Here is a 17,546-nt window from a genome sequence, read left to right on the forward strand (position 1 = left end):
GTAACCATAATAACTTACCTCGTGGCTGTTAGCATCGCATACGTCCTCCTCTACACACATTTTCCTATTATCATGACGTACTGGAGCGTACAGGTACCTCATCTTACCATTGCAGTTCTTCATCTTGAGAGGCATGGGCTGGTAACACTGTTCATTAGCCATAGAGTCCCTGTAGCAGGCCCTACTGTCAATAACTCCCTCATTAGGTCCAGGAGCAGGATCCTCAACCCAACCAGCGTAGATAGCTCCACAGAAGTACTGAACAGGGGGCTGGTGAACAAGTATATTCTTGTGGATGTTCACTTCCATCCATGAGGGGATCGTGTAAACTCGGTAGTCAGCAAGGAATGATGCGTCGTTATAGTGACCGGTTCCTAAGGAATGATGCGTCGTTATAGTGACCGGTTCCTAAGGAATGATGCGTTGTTATAGTGACCGGTTCCTAAGGAATGATGCGTTGTTATAGTGACCGGTTCCTAAGGAATGATGCGTTGTTATAGTGACCGGTTCCTAAGGAATGATGCGTTGTTATAGTGACCGGTTCCTAAGGAATGATGCGTCGTTATAGTGACCGGTTCCTAAGGAATGATGCGTCGTTATAGTGACCGGTTCCTAAGGAATGATGCGTTGTTATAGTGACCGGTTCCTAAGGAATGATGCGTTGTTATAGTGACCGGTTCCTAAGGAATGATGCGTTGTTATAGTGACCGGTTCCTAAGGAATGATGCGTTGTTATAGTGACCGGTTCCTAAGGAATGATGCGTTGTTATAGTGACCGGTTCCTAAGGAATGATGCGTCGTTATAGTGACCGGTTCCTAAGGAATGATGCGTCGTTATAGTGACCGGTTCCTAAGGAATGATGCGTCGTTATAGTGACCGGTTCCTAAGGAATGATGCGTCGTTATAGTGACCGGTTCCTGACCAGAGGATTGATTTTATTAAATCACTTTGTTACGTTAACTGTTACATTTATTCAGGTTTACCAACTTCTCTTTTCTTATCAGTTCAATTTGTTTCTGGAATTTCGTGCAATTGAGGATTCCACTAAAGGTTTCATTTTAGCACATTGCTTGTCTAATTAAAAAAAGATAATAGTCAGCTTGAAGTTGAACTAAGTAATGAGAGTATCGGGTAAGTATTATCTAAACATTGAACTTGTAACGAAAGACAGCTCCGAGTGGGAATGTTGAGATCTAATTACAACACTACAAATCTATTATATTTATTAAGGACGTTACAGAAGGAATTAATTTAATGTAGTTGGAGGAGTCCTAACTCTCCTCATGTCTGAAAATTGCCACTAACCGTGTCTCTGGTCAGTGAAGTGCTTTATAGAGGAATCAGGGATATTACACACATCATCTGGTGACTCGTCAATACAGTAGCCATAAAGGTGAGTCGTGGTGACTAGTCTGTAGAGGTAGAACTGTTTGTTGTTCCTTTCACAAGATACCACCTGTGAGTTAGTTAGTTAGTTAGTTAGTTAGTTAGTTAGTTAGTTAGTTAGTTAGTTAGTTAGTTAGTTAGTTAGTTAGTTAGTTAGTTAGTTAGTTAGTTAGTTAGTTAGTTAGTTAGTTAGTTAGTTAGTTAGTTAGTTAGTTAGTTAGTTAGTTAGTTAGTTAGTTAGTTAGTTAGTTAGTTAGTTAGTTAGTTAGTTAGTTAGTTAGTTAGTTAGTTAGTTAGTTAGTTAGTTAGTTAGTTAGTTAGTTAGTTAGTTAGTTAGTTAGTTAGTTAGTTAGTTAGTTAGTTAGTTAGTTAGTTAGTTAGTTAGTTAGTTAGTTAGTTAGTTAGTTAGTTAGTTAGTTAGTTAGTTAGTTAGTTAGTTAGTTAGTTAGTTAGTTAGTTAGTTAGTTAGTTAGTTAGTTAGTTAGTTAGTTAGTTAGTTAGTTAGTTAGTTAGTTAGTTAGTTAGTTAGTTAGTTAGTTAGTTAGTTAGTTAGTTAGTTAGTTAGTTAGTTAGTTAGTTAGTTAGTTAGTTAGTTAGTTAGTTAGTTAGTTAGTTAGTTAGTTAGTTAGTTAGTTAGTTAGTTAGTTAGTTAGTTAGTTAGTTAGTTAGTTAGTTAGTTAGTTAGTTAGTTAGTTAGTTAGTTATTTAGTTAGTTAGTTAGTTAGTTAGTTAGTTAGTGGTGGAGATACTGAGATGACAGCTATATTTTAGTTCGTCATATGTTTTATTTAATACAACATTTCTGAATGTTTTTATTTAGACTCAGTGAGTTGTCATGTACCTTGATATTCTTGGAAGCAGCACAACAGTTTCCTTTAGTGCTGGTTAAGAAGCAAACCTTCCTGTCCACCACTCTGTCAGCGGGGACGGGGTGTTCTCCCTCCATCCAACCTGGAGGGATTGTTAATGTTAGCGGGGTGTTCTCCCTCCATCCAACCTGGAGGGATTGTTAATGTTAGCGGGGTGTTCTTCCTCCATCCAACCTGGAGGGATTGTTAACGTTAGCGGGGTGTTCTCCCTCCATCCAACCTGGAGGGATTGTTAATGTTAGCGGGATGTTCTTCCTCCATCCAACCTGGAGGGATTGTTAATGTTAGCGGGGTGTTCTCCCTCCATCCAACCTGGAGGGATTGTTAATGTTAGCGGGGTGTTCTTCCTCCATCCAACCTGGAGGGATTGTTAATGTTAGCGGGGTGTTCTCCCTCCATCCAACCTGGAGGGATTGTTAATGTTAGCGGGGTGTTCTTCCTCCATCCAACCTGGAGGGATTGTTAATGTTAGCGGGGTGTTCTCCCTCCATCCAACCTGGAGGGATTGTTAATGTTAGCGGGGTGTTCTCCCTCCATCCAACCTGGAGGGATTGTTAATGTTAGCGGGGTGTTCTTCCTCCATCCAACCTGGAGGGATTGTTAATGTTAGCGGGGTGTTCTCCCTCCATCCAACCTGGAGGGATTGTTAATGTTAGCGGGGTGTTCTTCCTCCATCCAACCTGGAGGGATTGTTAATGTTAGCGGGATGTTCTTCCTCCATCCAACCTGGAGGGATTGTTAATGTTAGCGGGGTGTTCTCCCTCCATCCAACCTGGAGGGATTGTTAATGTTAGCGGGGTGTTCTCCCTCCATCCAACCTGGAGGGATTGTTAATGTTAGCGGGGTGTTCTTCCTCCATCCAACCTGGAGGGATTGTTAATGTTAGCGGGGTGTTCTCCCTCCATCCAACCTGGAGGGATTGTTAACGTTAGCGGGGTGTTCTCCCTCCATCCAACCTGGAGGGATTGTTAATGTTAGCGGGATGTTCTTCCTCCATCCAACCTGGAGGGATTGTTAATGTTAGCGGGGTGTTCTCCCTCCATCCAACCTGGAGGGATTGTTAATGTTAGCGGGGTGTTCTTCCTCCATCCAACCTGGAGGGATTGTTAATGTTAGCGGGGTGTTCTCCCTCCATCCAACCTGGAGGGATTGTTAATGTTAGCGGGGTGTTCTTCCTCCATCCAACCTGGAGGGATTGTTAACGTTAGCGGGATGTTCTTCCTCCATCCAACCTGGAGGGATTGTTAATGTTAGCGGGGTGTTCTCCCTCCATCCAACCTGGAGGGATTGTTAATGTTAGCGGGGTGTTCTTCCTCCATCCAACCTGGAGGGATTGTTAATGTTAGCGGGGTGTTCTCCCTCCATCCAACCTGGAGGGATTGTTAATGTTAGCGGGGTGTTCTTCCTCCATCCAACCTGGAGGGATTGTTAATGTTAGCGGGATGTTCTTCCTCCATCCAACCTGGAGGGATTGTTAATGTTAGCGGGGTGTTCTCCCTCCATCCAACCTGGAGGGATTGTTAATGTTAGCGGGGTGTTCTCCCTCCATCCAACCTGGAGGGATTGTTAATGTTAGCGGGGTGTTCTTCCTCCATCCAACCTGGAGGGATTGTTAATGTTAGCGGGGTGTTCTCCCTCCATCCAACCTGGAGGGATTGTTAACGTTAGCGGGGTGTTCTCCCTCCATCCAACCTGGAGGGATTGTTAATGTTAGCGGGGTGTTCTTCCTCCATCCAACCTGGAGGGATTGTTAATGTTAGCGGGGTGTTCTTCCTCCATCCAACCTGGAGGGATTGTTAATGTTAGCGGGATGTTCTCCCTCCATCCAACCTGGAGGGATTGTTAATGTTAGCGGGGTGTTCTTCCTCCATCCAACCTGGAGGGATTGTTAATGTTAGCGGGGTGTTCTCCCTCCATCCAACCTGGAGGGATTGTTAACGTTAGCGGGGTGTTCTTCCTCCATCCAACCTGGAGGGATTGTTAATGTTAGCGGGGTGTTCTCCCTCCATCCAACCTGGAGGGATTGTTAATGTTAGCGGGGTGTTCTTCCTCCATCCAACCTGGAGGGATTGTTAATGTTAGCGGGGTGTTCTCCCTCCATCCAACCTGGAGGGATTGTTAATGTTAGCGGGGTGTTCTCCCTCCATCCAACCTGGAGGGATTGTTAACGTTAGCGGGGTGTTCTCCCTCCATCCAACCTGGAGGGATTGTTAATGTTAGCGGGGTGTTCTCCCTCCATCCAACCTGGAGGGATTGTTAATGTTAGCGGGGTGTTCTCCCTCCATCCAACCTGGAGGGATTGTTAATGTTAGCGGGGTGTTCTCCCTCCATCCAACCTGGAGGGATTGTTAACGTTAGTGGGGAGTTCTTCCTCCCCCTCGGTCTGAGAGAATTATTCTATAATGAGAATAACTAATCAACTTTGTTTTATAATCACACAACGTAGAAAGATGGGGATTGATTGATATCAGTTTGATGATGGGTAGGGTGGGAAGGGGACGCGGCATTTTTTCCGAATTGTAAGACGTATTCTTAAAAGAAAAAACGTATTTCATTCCATATTGAAGTAGCCTGAATCCAGAGTTGTAACTTTGTGGGTATATAAAATTACATATCTGAAGTGTGTTATCCTCATTGGATACCTGGTGCTGGTAAATGTGGTGTATACTGTATAGTGGGTACTATGATGTGGGGCACGTGTACAGGGTATTATAGTCACTGCTCCTGTCTTCAGTTAGTTGTACAGTTATATACATTTGGTTTGTGTTTTTTTGCAGTGGTTGGCACGTGGTTATTTGCCCCTTCTATGCTAATTTCCAGTGATGTTAACAATGATTTATGTGTATTAACATATTTATCTAATTAATTAATTATTTAATTAATTAAACCTCCTCCTCCAGACCTGTATGGTGGAGAGTATAACCCCTACAACCCCTAACAGAGGACCCGTCACCCAGGTCACATTATCTAGTTGTTATCTAGTTATATCTAGATATTATTTAGTTGTTTCTTTCTCATTGTCATTAAAAATCAAGTTAGACTGTATTGCACCTCATTTAATTCTAATTTTAAAATATTTTGATTTTGTAATCAATTTGTTAAATTTAAAACGAAACTAGGAGTGGACACTGACAAAAGTAGAGTATGAGCTGGAGAAGCAGGAACTAAAGATAGGTCACTATTTTAGAGTTAGGTTTTAAAGATAGGTCACTATTTTAGAGTTAGGTTTTAAAGATAGGTCACTATTTTAGAGTTACGTTTTAAAGATAGGTCAATATTTTAGAGTTCTTTATTATTATGGAGGGTCAGAATTCATATTAAATTTTAGGGTTACAGTCATTTATTAGGTAACTATAACTTTAATAATAGAATACTTGTACTAAGTACTATATACCTCCAGTGCGACATGATATTGGAGGTGTTACAGTGAGCAATGGCGGTAGTGGCAGTTTCGCTGCCTCAGGGAGCAATGTCCAGTCAACAGAGTTAACTGTTAACTCTGGTAATTACACCTAATTAGTTACACCTAATTAATTACACCTAATTAATTACACCTAATTAATTACACCTAATTAATTACACCTAATTAATTACACCTAATTAATTACACCTAATTAATTACACCTAATTAATTACACCTAATTAATTACACCTAATTAATTACACCTAATTAATTACACCTAATTAATTACACCTAATTAATTACACCTAATTAATTACACCTAATTAATTACACCTAATTAATTACACCTAATTAATTGCACCTAATTAATTGCACCTAATTAATTACACCTAATTAATTACACCTAATTAATTACACCTAATTAATTACACCTATCACTTTTACTTGTAACATGGTACTGTCTGTAGTTCTCGGTTTTACAATTCTTATGACCGAGTAAAAGTAGTAAATATAACACTGCTCAGGATTAGAAGTAGTATACGGAGTGTCCATGAAGATGGTGGTGCCAGTTGTATCTGATGACGGCGTACCCTCTATCTCTAACACACCAGACACCCTGTTAGCCGGGCAATCCAACCAGAGTTACAGCAGTTACAAAGGTTCTTGGAACTGTAGAGCCGACCCAGGGCAGACAAAGACTTGCAGGGCTTACATTAACGAGTTCAAGGTGACCACACCTTACAAACAAACCTGGCGAGAACCAGGACAAGAGAGTTACTCTGAAAGTACTGGGGTGCTGGTTCAGCAGCTGTGGGGACAACCCATCCTCATAAACTAGATCTGGTGGCCAACCAATAACCGTCTACATAACACTGGGCTATTCTAAATCTAAAGATTGGATGCAGGGCGCAGGCCATACAAATTAGTTTAGTCTAAGTTTTTTCTTTGTTTTTTTTTCAAGATACATATTGTATTTGCAATTATCTACGTGTTTTAGTTGTACCAATATTTAGTTGTACAAGATGGGATTATTATTGCCTTCTTAAAGTACTGTAATAATAATTGATCAGTATGAAGAAATTTAAAATCGGCTAAGAAATAAGAGCTTTAGGACCTGAATGTTGGACCCCGAAGTGGGGTCAAAATCACTAAATAAATAAACATTGATAGCAGGATTAAAACGGTTCCTGCTAGTAATTATAAACCTTCGGCACAATTTAATGTATCGCTAAAAATGAAGCACTGTTATGAACAATTCGGTAAGCTGGGCTGGCAGTTGATAGGTATGACAAATTCGGAAACGTTAGACAGTCTAACACATAGTTTTCCCGGAAGGATATTAAAAAGTTAAGACTATTGATCAGATAAGTGAAAGTGAAAGTGAAAGTGAACTTACCTGGATTCCGTGTACCACACGACATGTAACCAGGACATTCAGTTGGCAAGCGACCAAGTCCTGTTGTGATCTTGACCCATTTGCTTCCCAAAGTATTATCGGTTTTCTGTGTTGTGCTGTAAGGAAAATACAAAATTTTCTTTTAGTTAAGCAATAATCAATATGTGTGCTGTTTCGCGGAAAAGGGTAGGAGTAATTGATAAAAAGTAATTGATTGTAATTGATAAAAAGTAATTGATTGTAATTGATAAAAAGTGGGTTACACTGACTTGACTTTCTGGCTAACTATTAAGTAACAGCCTGGAAAGAAGAGTTCTGTAATATTGGTACCTGTAGTAACCGGTGGTGGATGTGTGTTGGAGCCGGTGGTTCTCTTCCCTTCCCCACTCTTCTGCCGCTATATCACATACGTCAGCATCTGGAGAACAGAAAACCCGTTATTTACATTTTAAATGTATCTGTTGGTTAGAGGAATAAGTTTTGAATATCTTCCACTTTTGGGTGGGCCAAAAGTCAGTACCCATATGTTGGCCTTAGTAGCTCAGTCACTGAGTGCCCAATTGAAATAATTCTTTCTGGTATGACTTACTACCACCACTGGTTCGAGGAATTTGTCAAATTGAAAAATATTGGTGTTCATTTTAAAAAAATTAAGGTTCATTTTCGCATTTATTTGATAGTTTGGATAGTCGGATCGAGCCAAATTTTATTGAATAGTGTTTGGCAATTCGAATTACGTTTGTCTTGAAAAATGAGAGCTGTAGCTTCTCAGATCACCGAGATACGAAGCATAACGAGTTTATTCATTACGTGTGATCAGGTGATTGGCTTACCTAATCACGTGATAAGGTGACCCCGTTAACCACCCGTTAAACATTATGGGAATCGTTAAGGATGCCCAATTAAGGTGTCGTGTCTCGGTGTCACATAATCACCCAGTCAATTTTGTTAACGAGATACACAAAATGCTTGATAACTTCGTCATTTCAAATCCGTTTCACATCATTTTTTCAGATCAGATGCAACATTTAATAATCTACCGTCTTTGAAAAAATTAGGCGTCCAGCATGTTCAGAGAGAACAATATAGATGTTTTAATATTGAATGGGCTGGGTTTAAAATATTCGAATTTTCAAATTTTGGCGACCGAATCCTCGAACAAGTGTGTACAGTATGCCATCTGCAAAGCAACAACTCTCAAATATAAAACACAGCGGAGGTATAAGACCCAACGTATGGGTACTGACTTTTGGCCCACCCTGTATATATTGTATACCAGTTTAATGAGTCATCAGAGTGTAATTATAATAGTGCTAGCTATCATGGTGTTAGCTGATAATAATAATTACCTGCACAATATCCGTAATGATAGTTGGGGGTAGGTAGAAGATGATAGACGTAGAATCCACCAGGACACTTCTTAACTTTCGCGGGTTTCTCATAGTTACACGTAGAAGCTTCACTATGTACGAAACAATATTTTCCTGAATAAAGGGGTTCCTTATTTAAAAAATGTTTTTCTAGGAGTGAAAGAGTAATATACAAAATTTTCATCTGAATTAGTCTTAAAGTTTATAACTTAAGTGGATTTACCAAATCGTTAAGGAAATATTTAATATAACTTGTTTTAATCGTGATTCAAAGGTAGTTTTAAGAGAACTGGTAAACTAATATAAGAGAACTGATAGACTAATATAAGAGAACTGATAGACTAATATAAGAGAACTGATAGACTAATATAAGAGAACTGATAGATTAATATAAGAGAACTGACAGACTAATATCAGAGAACTGATAGACTAATATAAGAGAAATGATAGACTAATATAGGAGAACTGATAGACTAATATAAGAGAACTGATAGACTAATATAAGAGAACTGATAGACTAATATAAGAGAACTGATAGACTAATATAAGAGAACTGATAGACTAATATAAGAGAACTGGTAGACTAATATAAGAGAACTGATAGACTAATATAAGAGAACTGATAGACTAATATAAGAGAACTGATAGACTAATATAAGAGAACTGGTAGACTAATATAAGAGAACTGATAGACTAATATAAGAGAACTGATAGACTAATATAAGAGAACTGATAGACTAATATAAGAGAACTGATAGACTAATATAGAGAACTGATAGACTAATATAAGAGAACTGATAGACTAATATAGAGAACTGATAGACTAATATAAGAGAACTGATAGACTAATATAAGAGAACTGATAGACTAATATAAGAGAACTGATAGACTAATATAAGAGAACTGATAGACTAATATAAGAGAACTGATAGACTAATATAAGAGAACTGATAGACTAATATAAGAGAACTGACAGACTAATATAAGAGAACTGTTAGACTTATATCAGAGAACTAATAGACTAATATCAGAGAACTGATACACTAATATAAGATAACTAATAGACTAATATCAGAGAACTGATACACAAATATAAGAGAACTAATAGACTAATATAAGAGAACTGACAGACTAATATAAGAGAACTGATAGACTAATATATGAGAACTGATAGACTAATATCAGAGAACTGATAGACTAATATAAGAGAACTGACAGACTAATATAAGAGAACTGATAGTCTAATATCAGAGAACTGATAGAATAATATAAGAGAACTGATAGACTAATATCAGAGAACTGATAGACTAATATAAGAGAACTGATAGACTAATATAAGAGAACTGATAGACTAATATAGAAGAACTGATAGACTAATATAAGAGAACTGATAGACTAATATAAGAGAACTAATAGACTAATATAAGAGAACTGATAGACTAATATAAGAGAACTGATAGACTAATATCAGAGAACTGATAGACTAATATCAGAGAACTAATAGACTAATATCAGAGAACTGATAGACTAATATTACATTTTTGAAGAGTAATATGAATGTCTAACCATTAACAATGTCCCCGGCTTCAGCAGGCATCTCCCCGTTGTACCATCCAGAGTTTCTGTTTCCACAGCTGGTCGCATCTGGTGCAAATCTAGGCATAACTCCAAGTCCTGACTCTATCCTAACCCATCTTGGACCGCTGGATAGAGATTTGGATTAGGTCAAAATTAGAAGGTGGTCCAAATTAACACAATGTTAATTTCTGTGTGTGCTTCCTACTAGTTATTTGAGGTTCACCTTCTCTTGAGATTTAACCTTATATCTACTAAATGTTACGACGTAACCCACTCAAGACATGTTCTTATGACCCGGTTTTGTCGTTGTAGTTAATAACTCACCCTGTGTGGTCGTTGTTGTTGATAACTCACCCTGTGTGGTCGTTGTTGTTGATAACTCACCCTGTGTGGTTGTTGTCGTTGATAACTCACCCTGTGTGGTCGTTGTTGTTGATAACTCACCCTGTGTGGTCGTTGTCGTTGATAACTCACCCTGTGTGGTTGTTGTCGTTGATAACTCACCCTGTGTGGTCGTTGTCGTTGATAACTCACCCTGTGTGGTCGTTGTCGTTGATAACTCACCCTGTGTGGTTGTTGTCGTTGATAACTCACCCTGTGTGGCCGTTGTCGTTGATAACTCACCCTGTGTGGTCGTTGTCGTTGATAACTCACCCTGTGTGGTCGTTGTCGTTGATAACTCACCCTGTGTGGTTGTTGTCGTTGATAACTCACCCTGTGTGGTCGTTGTCGTTGATAACTCACCCTGTGTGGTCGTTGTTGTTGATAACTCACCCTGTGTGGTCGTTGTCGTTGATAACTCACCCTGTGTGGTTGTTGTCGTTGATAACTCACCCTGTGTGGTCGTTGTCGTTGATAACTCACCCTGTGTGGTCGTTGTCGTTGATAACTCACCCTGTGTGGTCGTTGTCGTTGATAACTCACCCTGTGTGGTCGTTGTCGTTGATAACTCACCCTGTGTGGTCGTTGTCGTTGATAACTCACCCTGTGTGGTCGTTGTTGTTGATAATGGTGGTATACCACGGACTCCTCGTGTCTCCAGTCATCCTATCGTGGTTGTTACAGGGATCCTCCTCCACACAGTAGACCCCGTTGTAGGACGTCAGAGGTACTACGTTGGGAACGTGGTAGTAAATGTAATCATCGTTCATACAATGACATTCCATAATAGTACCCTGAGATATGGGTGTTTAGTCAGGGAGTTGAGGTACCTGACAACAACCTGAACAATAATTAAGTACAAAATAAATACTTATCACTTTCACTTTCACTTTCACTTTCACTTTCACTTTCACTTTCAATTTCAATTTCAATTTCACTTTCACTTTCACTTTCAATTTCACTTTCATTTTCACTTTCAATTTCAATTTCAATTTCACTTTCACTTACGGATCTCCCATTCCAGCGGTAGGTGATGTCTGAGTGGACTTGTTCAAGCCCTTGTTGCGAACAGGTTCCCTTCTCAACGTGTTCTCCAACCATGTAGATAGGGTAATCAGCACCACACACGTTCTTTTTTACCTGTGTGTTGTTTTATTTGTAAAGATGTGTTACAGAGGAACACAATAATCTTAGTTCACATCTACAAATATTATTATTATTATTAAATCTAAATTTAAATTTTAATTGAGCCAGAAGATATGTTAACAAATATGTTAACAAATATGTTAACAAATATGTTAACAAATATGTTAACAAATATGTTAACAAATATGTTAACAAATATGTTAACAAATATGTTAACAAATATGTTAACAAATATGTTAACAAATATGTTAACAATGTGGCAGTACCGGGTGGTTAGCCATCCTCTTAGCGTGAGCGGTAAACTTGTACCAGCCCTCCGGAAGGTTCCTGTCAGCTTTACCGGTTCCAGCCTGGCGTTCTCCTCTCCATTCATCATCCAGTGGTTTTGCTCTGATACGAGGGAGGGAGTTAAATCTATTTTAAATAAACAAACTATTCTAAATCTTGAAGTATTATTAAATGTATATTTAATTAATCCAAGACTACTCGACCGCATGAGAAGTGTGGAAACACAAATAAAAGTTGCATTGGTTCACGTTGAGGTTCCTTTGTGACTCTGATTTTACTAACGATTTGCAGACGTTGTCCATTGAATCTTCAACACAATATCTAGCGTAAACGTAAGGAGGGGAGGTTGTGAGGTAGTACAACATCTTATTGTTTCCGCAGTTTCTCACATTGATTTCCTGAAGTATATCACCATTTAGAGAAAAGGACTACCAATCATAATAACATTGTTTTACTGATACTGGATACAAATCACACTATAATGTATAATGTATAATGTGTAATGTATAATGTATAATGTATAATGTATAATGTATAATGTATAATGTATAATGTATAATGTATATTGTATAATGTGTAATGTATAATGTATAATGTATAATGTATAATGTATAATGTATAATGTATAATGTATAATGTATAATGTATAATGTATAATGTATAATGTATAATGTATAATGTATAATGTATAATGTATAATGTATAATGTATAATGTATAATGTATAATGTATAATGTATAATGTATAATGTATAATGTATAATGTATAATGTATAATGTATAATGTATAATGTATAATGTATAATGTATAATGTATAATGTATAATGTATAATGTATAATGTATAATGTATAATGTATAATGTATAATGTATAATGTATAATGTATAATGTATAATGTATAATGTATAATGTATAATGTATAATGTATAATGTATAATGTATAATGTATAATGTATAATGTATAATGTATAATGTACATTATACAATGTAAAATGTAAATTAGCAGTCCCACCTTCTGCCACTGACAAGTGTTGACACCGTTAACCACACAAAGTGTTCTCTGTACGACTCCCTCTCCCGGGCTAGGATCAGCCCCGTTTAGCCATGTTGGGTATGTTGTCCTGCAGGACTTGGGCATTGGTGCAGTCTTGGGCATCACCCCGTTACCTACCAGGTTTTATTTATTAGACTCGTTATTTCTAGCTACCAGTATTTGTTACTGAAGGTAACAGAATATTATTGAAACACTTAATGAGAGCTATTTTTCCTTTTTTTTCTTTTTTTTTATAAATTTTTCCTTGATGAAACATCAAAACTCCCATTAAATCTTTGAACCACTTTGTTATTTTACTGGGATGTAACATTACACAAGGCGTATAATGTAATTAATAACTAACTAATGTAACTGATAACTAACTAATAAAACTAACCGACAGTAAACTGGTACCACCCCTCAGTCAGCCCATTATCGTTAATCATAGACACACTACGAGTGTAAACACTCCTGTCGTCCTGGTCAAACTCCCTGGGATCAGAGCCACAAGGGTCACTGGCCACAGTGTATGCCCGGCTTGCTAGTGTTGGAACCAGTTTGTAGATATAGTAGGCTCCACAGTTCTTTACTTTAATAGACTTGGAGGTCTGTTTGCAGTTGGCGCCTGCTCTGAAATATACGTTCCTAGTTGCTGTCTCCCCAACATCAGGATGTCCTCCTTCCATCCAACCAGGATATTCCGTACCTGATAAATAATAAACATCAGCCTTCTTCCATCCAACCAGGATATTCCGTACCTGATAAATAATAAACATCAGCCTTCTTCAGGATTAGTGATTGGGTAGTCGGTATTAGATTTATATAAATGCTCCAGGGACACACGTTATAAACAAAACTATTTAGTTAAATAAAATGTTACCTCCGTATTTCTGGGGAGTGCACTCTTCGTTTATCTTTTTGAGTCCGTTGTTGAACCTGTACCAACCAATCGCGAGGGAGCTGTCGGACTGGCTGTCGGTTGTTGCCTTCCAGGCTAGTCTATTGTCATCCTCAATCACTGCAATAGTTCAACACTATGATGCTTATTATATAACCAGGAAATAGGGGTCATATCTTAACTAGTGGATACGCAAAGTGTCATATCTGAAGGTTTAGTGGATACGCAAAGTATATATAATGTATGATGTATAATGTATAATGTATGTATACGTACCCTCGTATGATGAAGAATCGCACACTTCTGTCTCAACGTTGTAAGTAGTACGGCCGGCACCTTGATACGGCAACCTGAAACAACGAAATGGTCATACCGTACTCACGTTAATCTATTTGATTGTTTACAATCAAGTAAACTTGATGAAGGAATGCTGAGTAACTAAATCACATGTGCTGCAAGTTTGTGAGTAGTTGGATGAGTAATGCTCACCAGTACACAAGGTAATCTCCACAGTTCTTCACTTGACCCTTTTGATTTATCCATGCGCAGTTATTACCAGTGTATCTCCACATTATCGTGAACTCTTTCGGTCCTGTAAACATTACATAAATCAACCGTTTCATTAGTCACACATTGAATATTGGAGTTGCAAATGTTGAAAGTGTTGTAGTACCACTTGTAAACACTGAACAAGATCACGTGATAGTACCACTTGTAAACACTGAACAAGATCACGTGATAGTACCACTTGTAAACACTGAACAAGATCACGTGATAGTACCACTTGTAAACACTGAACAAGATCACGTGATAGTACCACTTGTAAACACTGAACAAGATCACGTGATAGTACCACTTGTAAACACTGAACAAGATCACGTGATAGTACCACTTGTAAACACTGAACAAGATCACGTGATAGTACCACTTGTAAACACTGAACAAGATCACGTGATAGTACCACTTGTAAACACTGAACAAGATCACGTGATAGTACCACTTGTAAACACTGAACAAGATCACGTGATATTACCACTTGTAAACACTGAACAAGATCACGTGATAGTACCACTTGTAAACACTGAACAAGATCACGTGATAGTACCACTTGTAAACACTGAACAAGATCACGTGATAGTACCACTTGTAAACACTGAACAAGATCACGTGATAGTACCACTTGTAAACACTGAACAAGATCACGTGATAGTACCACTTGTAAACACTGAACAAGATCACGTGATAGTACCACTTGTAAACACTGAACAAGATCACGTGATAGTACCACTTGTAAACACTGAACAAGATCACGTGATATTACCACTTGTAAACACTGAATAACCAGTATTGGTTGCTAGGTAACAGAATTGGTTGCTAGGTAACAGTATTGGTTACTAGGTAACAGTATTGGTTACTAGGTAACAGTATTAGTTGCTAGGTAACAGATCACGTGATAGTTTAAATAACGCACCTTCATCAGGAGTGGGCTCCACCAGATCCAGAGCGTATGAAGGATAGTAACCACCTCCGTGCAGGTAGTCAGGACAGTGAGAAGCCATCCTGCCCCGACCTGTCGTGAATCTGTACCTGTAGGTTAAATAACGGTTAGTTACTGGTAATGGGAGGGGGCTTAGAGTAATCAAGAGCAAGATGTTTTAAAGTGTTAATATTTGTCCTGCGCTTGTTACTTTGTGATGTGCTGGTGATATTCCTTATCTGGAGGCCCTAGCGTTCATTTTAATGTCCGTCCAAATAAATTCCGACAAGGTAGTTAAATCAAAGTATATTAAATGAATGCCTTTGAGCGTTCATTTTAATGTCCGTTCAAAATTATGTCCGTTCAAATAACGTCCAATGAGCTAGTTAATTGCTGAAAGGTTGAACTTACCAGCCAGGAAGGATATGCGTGTCTGTATTAGTATGAGTAAAGGTTGAACTTACCAGCCAGGAAGGATACTCGTGTCTGTATTAGTATGAGTAAAGGTTGAACTTACCAGCCAGGAAGGATATGCGTGTCTGCATTAGTATGAGTAAAGGTTGAACTTACCAGCCAGGAAGGATATGCGTGTCTGTATTAGTATGAGTAAAGGTTGAACTTACCAGCCAGGAAGGATACTCGTGTCTGTATTAGTATGAGTAAAGGTTGAACTTACCAGCCAGGAAGGATATGCGTGTCTGTATTAGTATGAGTAAAGGTTCAACTTACCAGCCAGGAAGGATATGCGTGTCTGTATTAGTATGAGTAAAGGTTGAACTTACCAGCCAGGAAGGATATGCGTGTCTGTATTAGTATGAGTAAAGGTTGAACTTACCAGCCAGGAAGGATATGCGTGTCTGTATTAGTATGAGTAAAGGTTGAACTTACCAGCCAGGAAGGATACTCGTGTCTGTATTAGTATGAGTAAAGGTTGAACTTACCAGCCAGGAAGGATATGCGTGTCTGTATTAGTATGAGTAAAGGTTGAACTTACCAGCCAGGAAGGATATGCGTGTCTGTATTAGTATGAGTAAAGGTTGAACTTACCAGCCAGGAAGGATATGCGTGTCTGTATTAGTATGAGTAAAGGTTGAACTTACCAGCCAGGAAGGATATGCGTGTCTGTATTAGTATGAGTAAAGGTTGAACTTACCAGCCAGGAAGGATATGCGTGTCTGTATTAGTATGAGTAAAGGTTGAACTTACCAGCCAGGAAGGATATGCGTGTCTGTATTAGTATGAGTAAAGGTTGAACTTACCAGCCAGGAAGGATATGCGTGTCTGTATTAGTATGAGTAAAGGTTGAACTTACCAGCCAGGAAGGATATGCGTGTCTGTATTAGTATGAGTAAAGGTTGAACTTACCAGCCAGGAAGGATATGCGTGTCTGTATTAGTATGAGTAAAGGTTGAACTTACCAGCCAGGAAGGATATGCGTGTCTGTATTAGTATGAGTAAAGGTTGAACTTACCAGCCAGGAAGGATACTCGTGTCTGTATTAGTATGAGTAAAGGTTGAACTTACCAGCCAGGAAGGATATGCGTGTCTGTATTAGTATGAGTAAAGGTTGAACTTACCAGCCAGGAAGGATATGCGTGTCTGTATTAGTATGAGTAAAGGTTGAACTTACCAGCCAGGAAGGATATGCGTGTCTGTATTAGTATGAGTAAAGGTTGAACTTACCAGCCAGGAAGGATACTGCGTGTCTGTATTAGTATGAGTAAAGGTTGAACTTACCAGCCAGGAAGGATATGCGTGTCTGTATTAGTATGAGTAAAGGTTGAACTTACCAGCCAGGAAGGATATGCGTGTCTGTATTAGTATGAGTAAAGGTTGAACTTACCAGCCAGGAAGGATATGCGTGTCTGTATTAGTATGAGTAAAGGTTGAACTTACCAGCCAGGAAGGATATGCGTGTCTGTATTAGTATGAGTAAAGGTTGAACTTACCAGCCAGGAAGGATATGCGTGTCTGTATTAGTATGAGTAAAGGTTGAACTTACCAGCCAGGAAGGATATGCGTGTCTGTATTAGTATGAGTAAAGGTTGAACTTACCAGCCAGGAAGGATATGCGTGTCTGTATTAGTATGAGTAAAGGTTGAACTTACCAGCCAGGAAGGATATGCGTGTCTGTATTAGTATGAGTAAAGGTTGAACTTACCAGCCAGGAAGGATATGCGTGTCTGTATTAGTATGAGTAAAGGTTGAACTTACCAGCCAGGAAGGATATGCGTGTCTGTATTAGTATGAGTAAAGGTTGAACTTACCAGCCAGGAAGGATATGCGTGTCTGTATTAGTATGAGTAAAGGTTGAACTTAC

The 17,546-nt window shown here is 38.7% G+C and overlaps 2 protein-coding genes across 2 annotated transcripts in view; one reads left to right on the forward strand and one right to left on the reverse strand.

Moving 5' to 3' along the window:
- The window catches only part of LOC134823987 (uncharacterized), a 59,838-nt gene that overhangs the window by 18,672 nt on the left and 23,620 nt on the right, over positions 1-17,546 (reverse strand). The window contains exons 32-48 of the mRNA XM_063835588.1: positions 15,221-15,336; positions 14,239-14,341; positions 14,026-14,099; positions 13,732-13,869; positions 13,249-13,557; positions 12,831-12,985; positions 12,101-12,216; positions 11,797-11,920; positions 11,393-11,524; positions 10,988-11,178; positions 9,992-10,128; positions 8,405-8,539; positions 7,386-7,473; positions 7,056-7,171; positions 2,229-2,338; positions 1,307-1,457; positions 19-374 (exon numbers count right to left, since the gene is read on the reverse strand). Of these exons, the coding sequence (XP_063691658.1) occupies positions 19-374; positions 1,307-1,457; positions 2,229-2,338; positions 7,056-7,171; positions 7,386-7,473; positions 8,405-8,539; positions 9,992-10,128; positions 10,988-11,178; positions 11,393-11,524; positions 11,797-11,920; positions 12,101-12,216; positions 12,831-12,985; positions 13,249-13,557; positions 13,732-13,869; positions 14,026-14,099; positions 14,239-14,341; positions 15,221-15,336 (2,551 nt within the window). The remainder of the gene's footprint in view (positions 1-18; positions 375-1,306; positions 1,458-2,228; positions 2,339-7,055; positions 7,172-7,385; positions 7,474-8,404; positions 8,540-9,991; positions 10,129-10,987; positions 11,179-11,392; positions 11,525-11,796; positions 11,921-12,100; positions 12,217-12,830; positions 12,986-13,248; positions 13,558-13,731; positions 13,870-14,025; positions 14,100-14,238; positions 14,342-15,220; positions 15,337-17,546) is intronic.
- On the forward strand, positions 4,948-6,642 carry LOC134823989 (uncharacterized). The gene is made up of 5 exons (XM_063835591.1): positions 4,948-4,989; positions 5,157-5,213; positions 5,376-5,430; positions 5,657-5,758; positions 6,184-6,642. Exons 2-5 carry the CDS (start codon positions 5,163-5,165, stop codon positions 6,495-6,497), a joined length of 522 nt encoding a protein of 173 aa, XP_063691661.1. The 5' UTR covers positions 4,948-4,989; positions 5,157-5,162; the 3' UTR covers positions 6,498-6,642.

The sequence above is a fragment of the Bolinopsis microptera genome, chromosome 12 (assembly GCF_026151205.1).
Source record: "Bolinopsis microptera isolate Bmic1 chromosome 12, MBARI_Bmic_1.0, whole genome shotgun sequence".
NCBI classification, from domain to species: domain Eukaryota; kingdom Metazoa; phylum Ctenophora; class Tentaculata; order Lobata; family Bolinopsidae; genus Bolinopsis; species Bolinopsis microptera.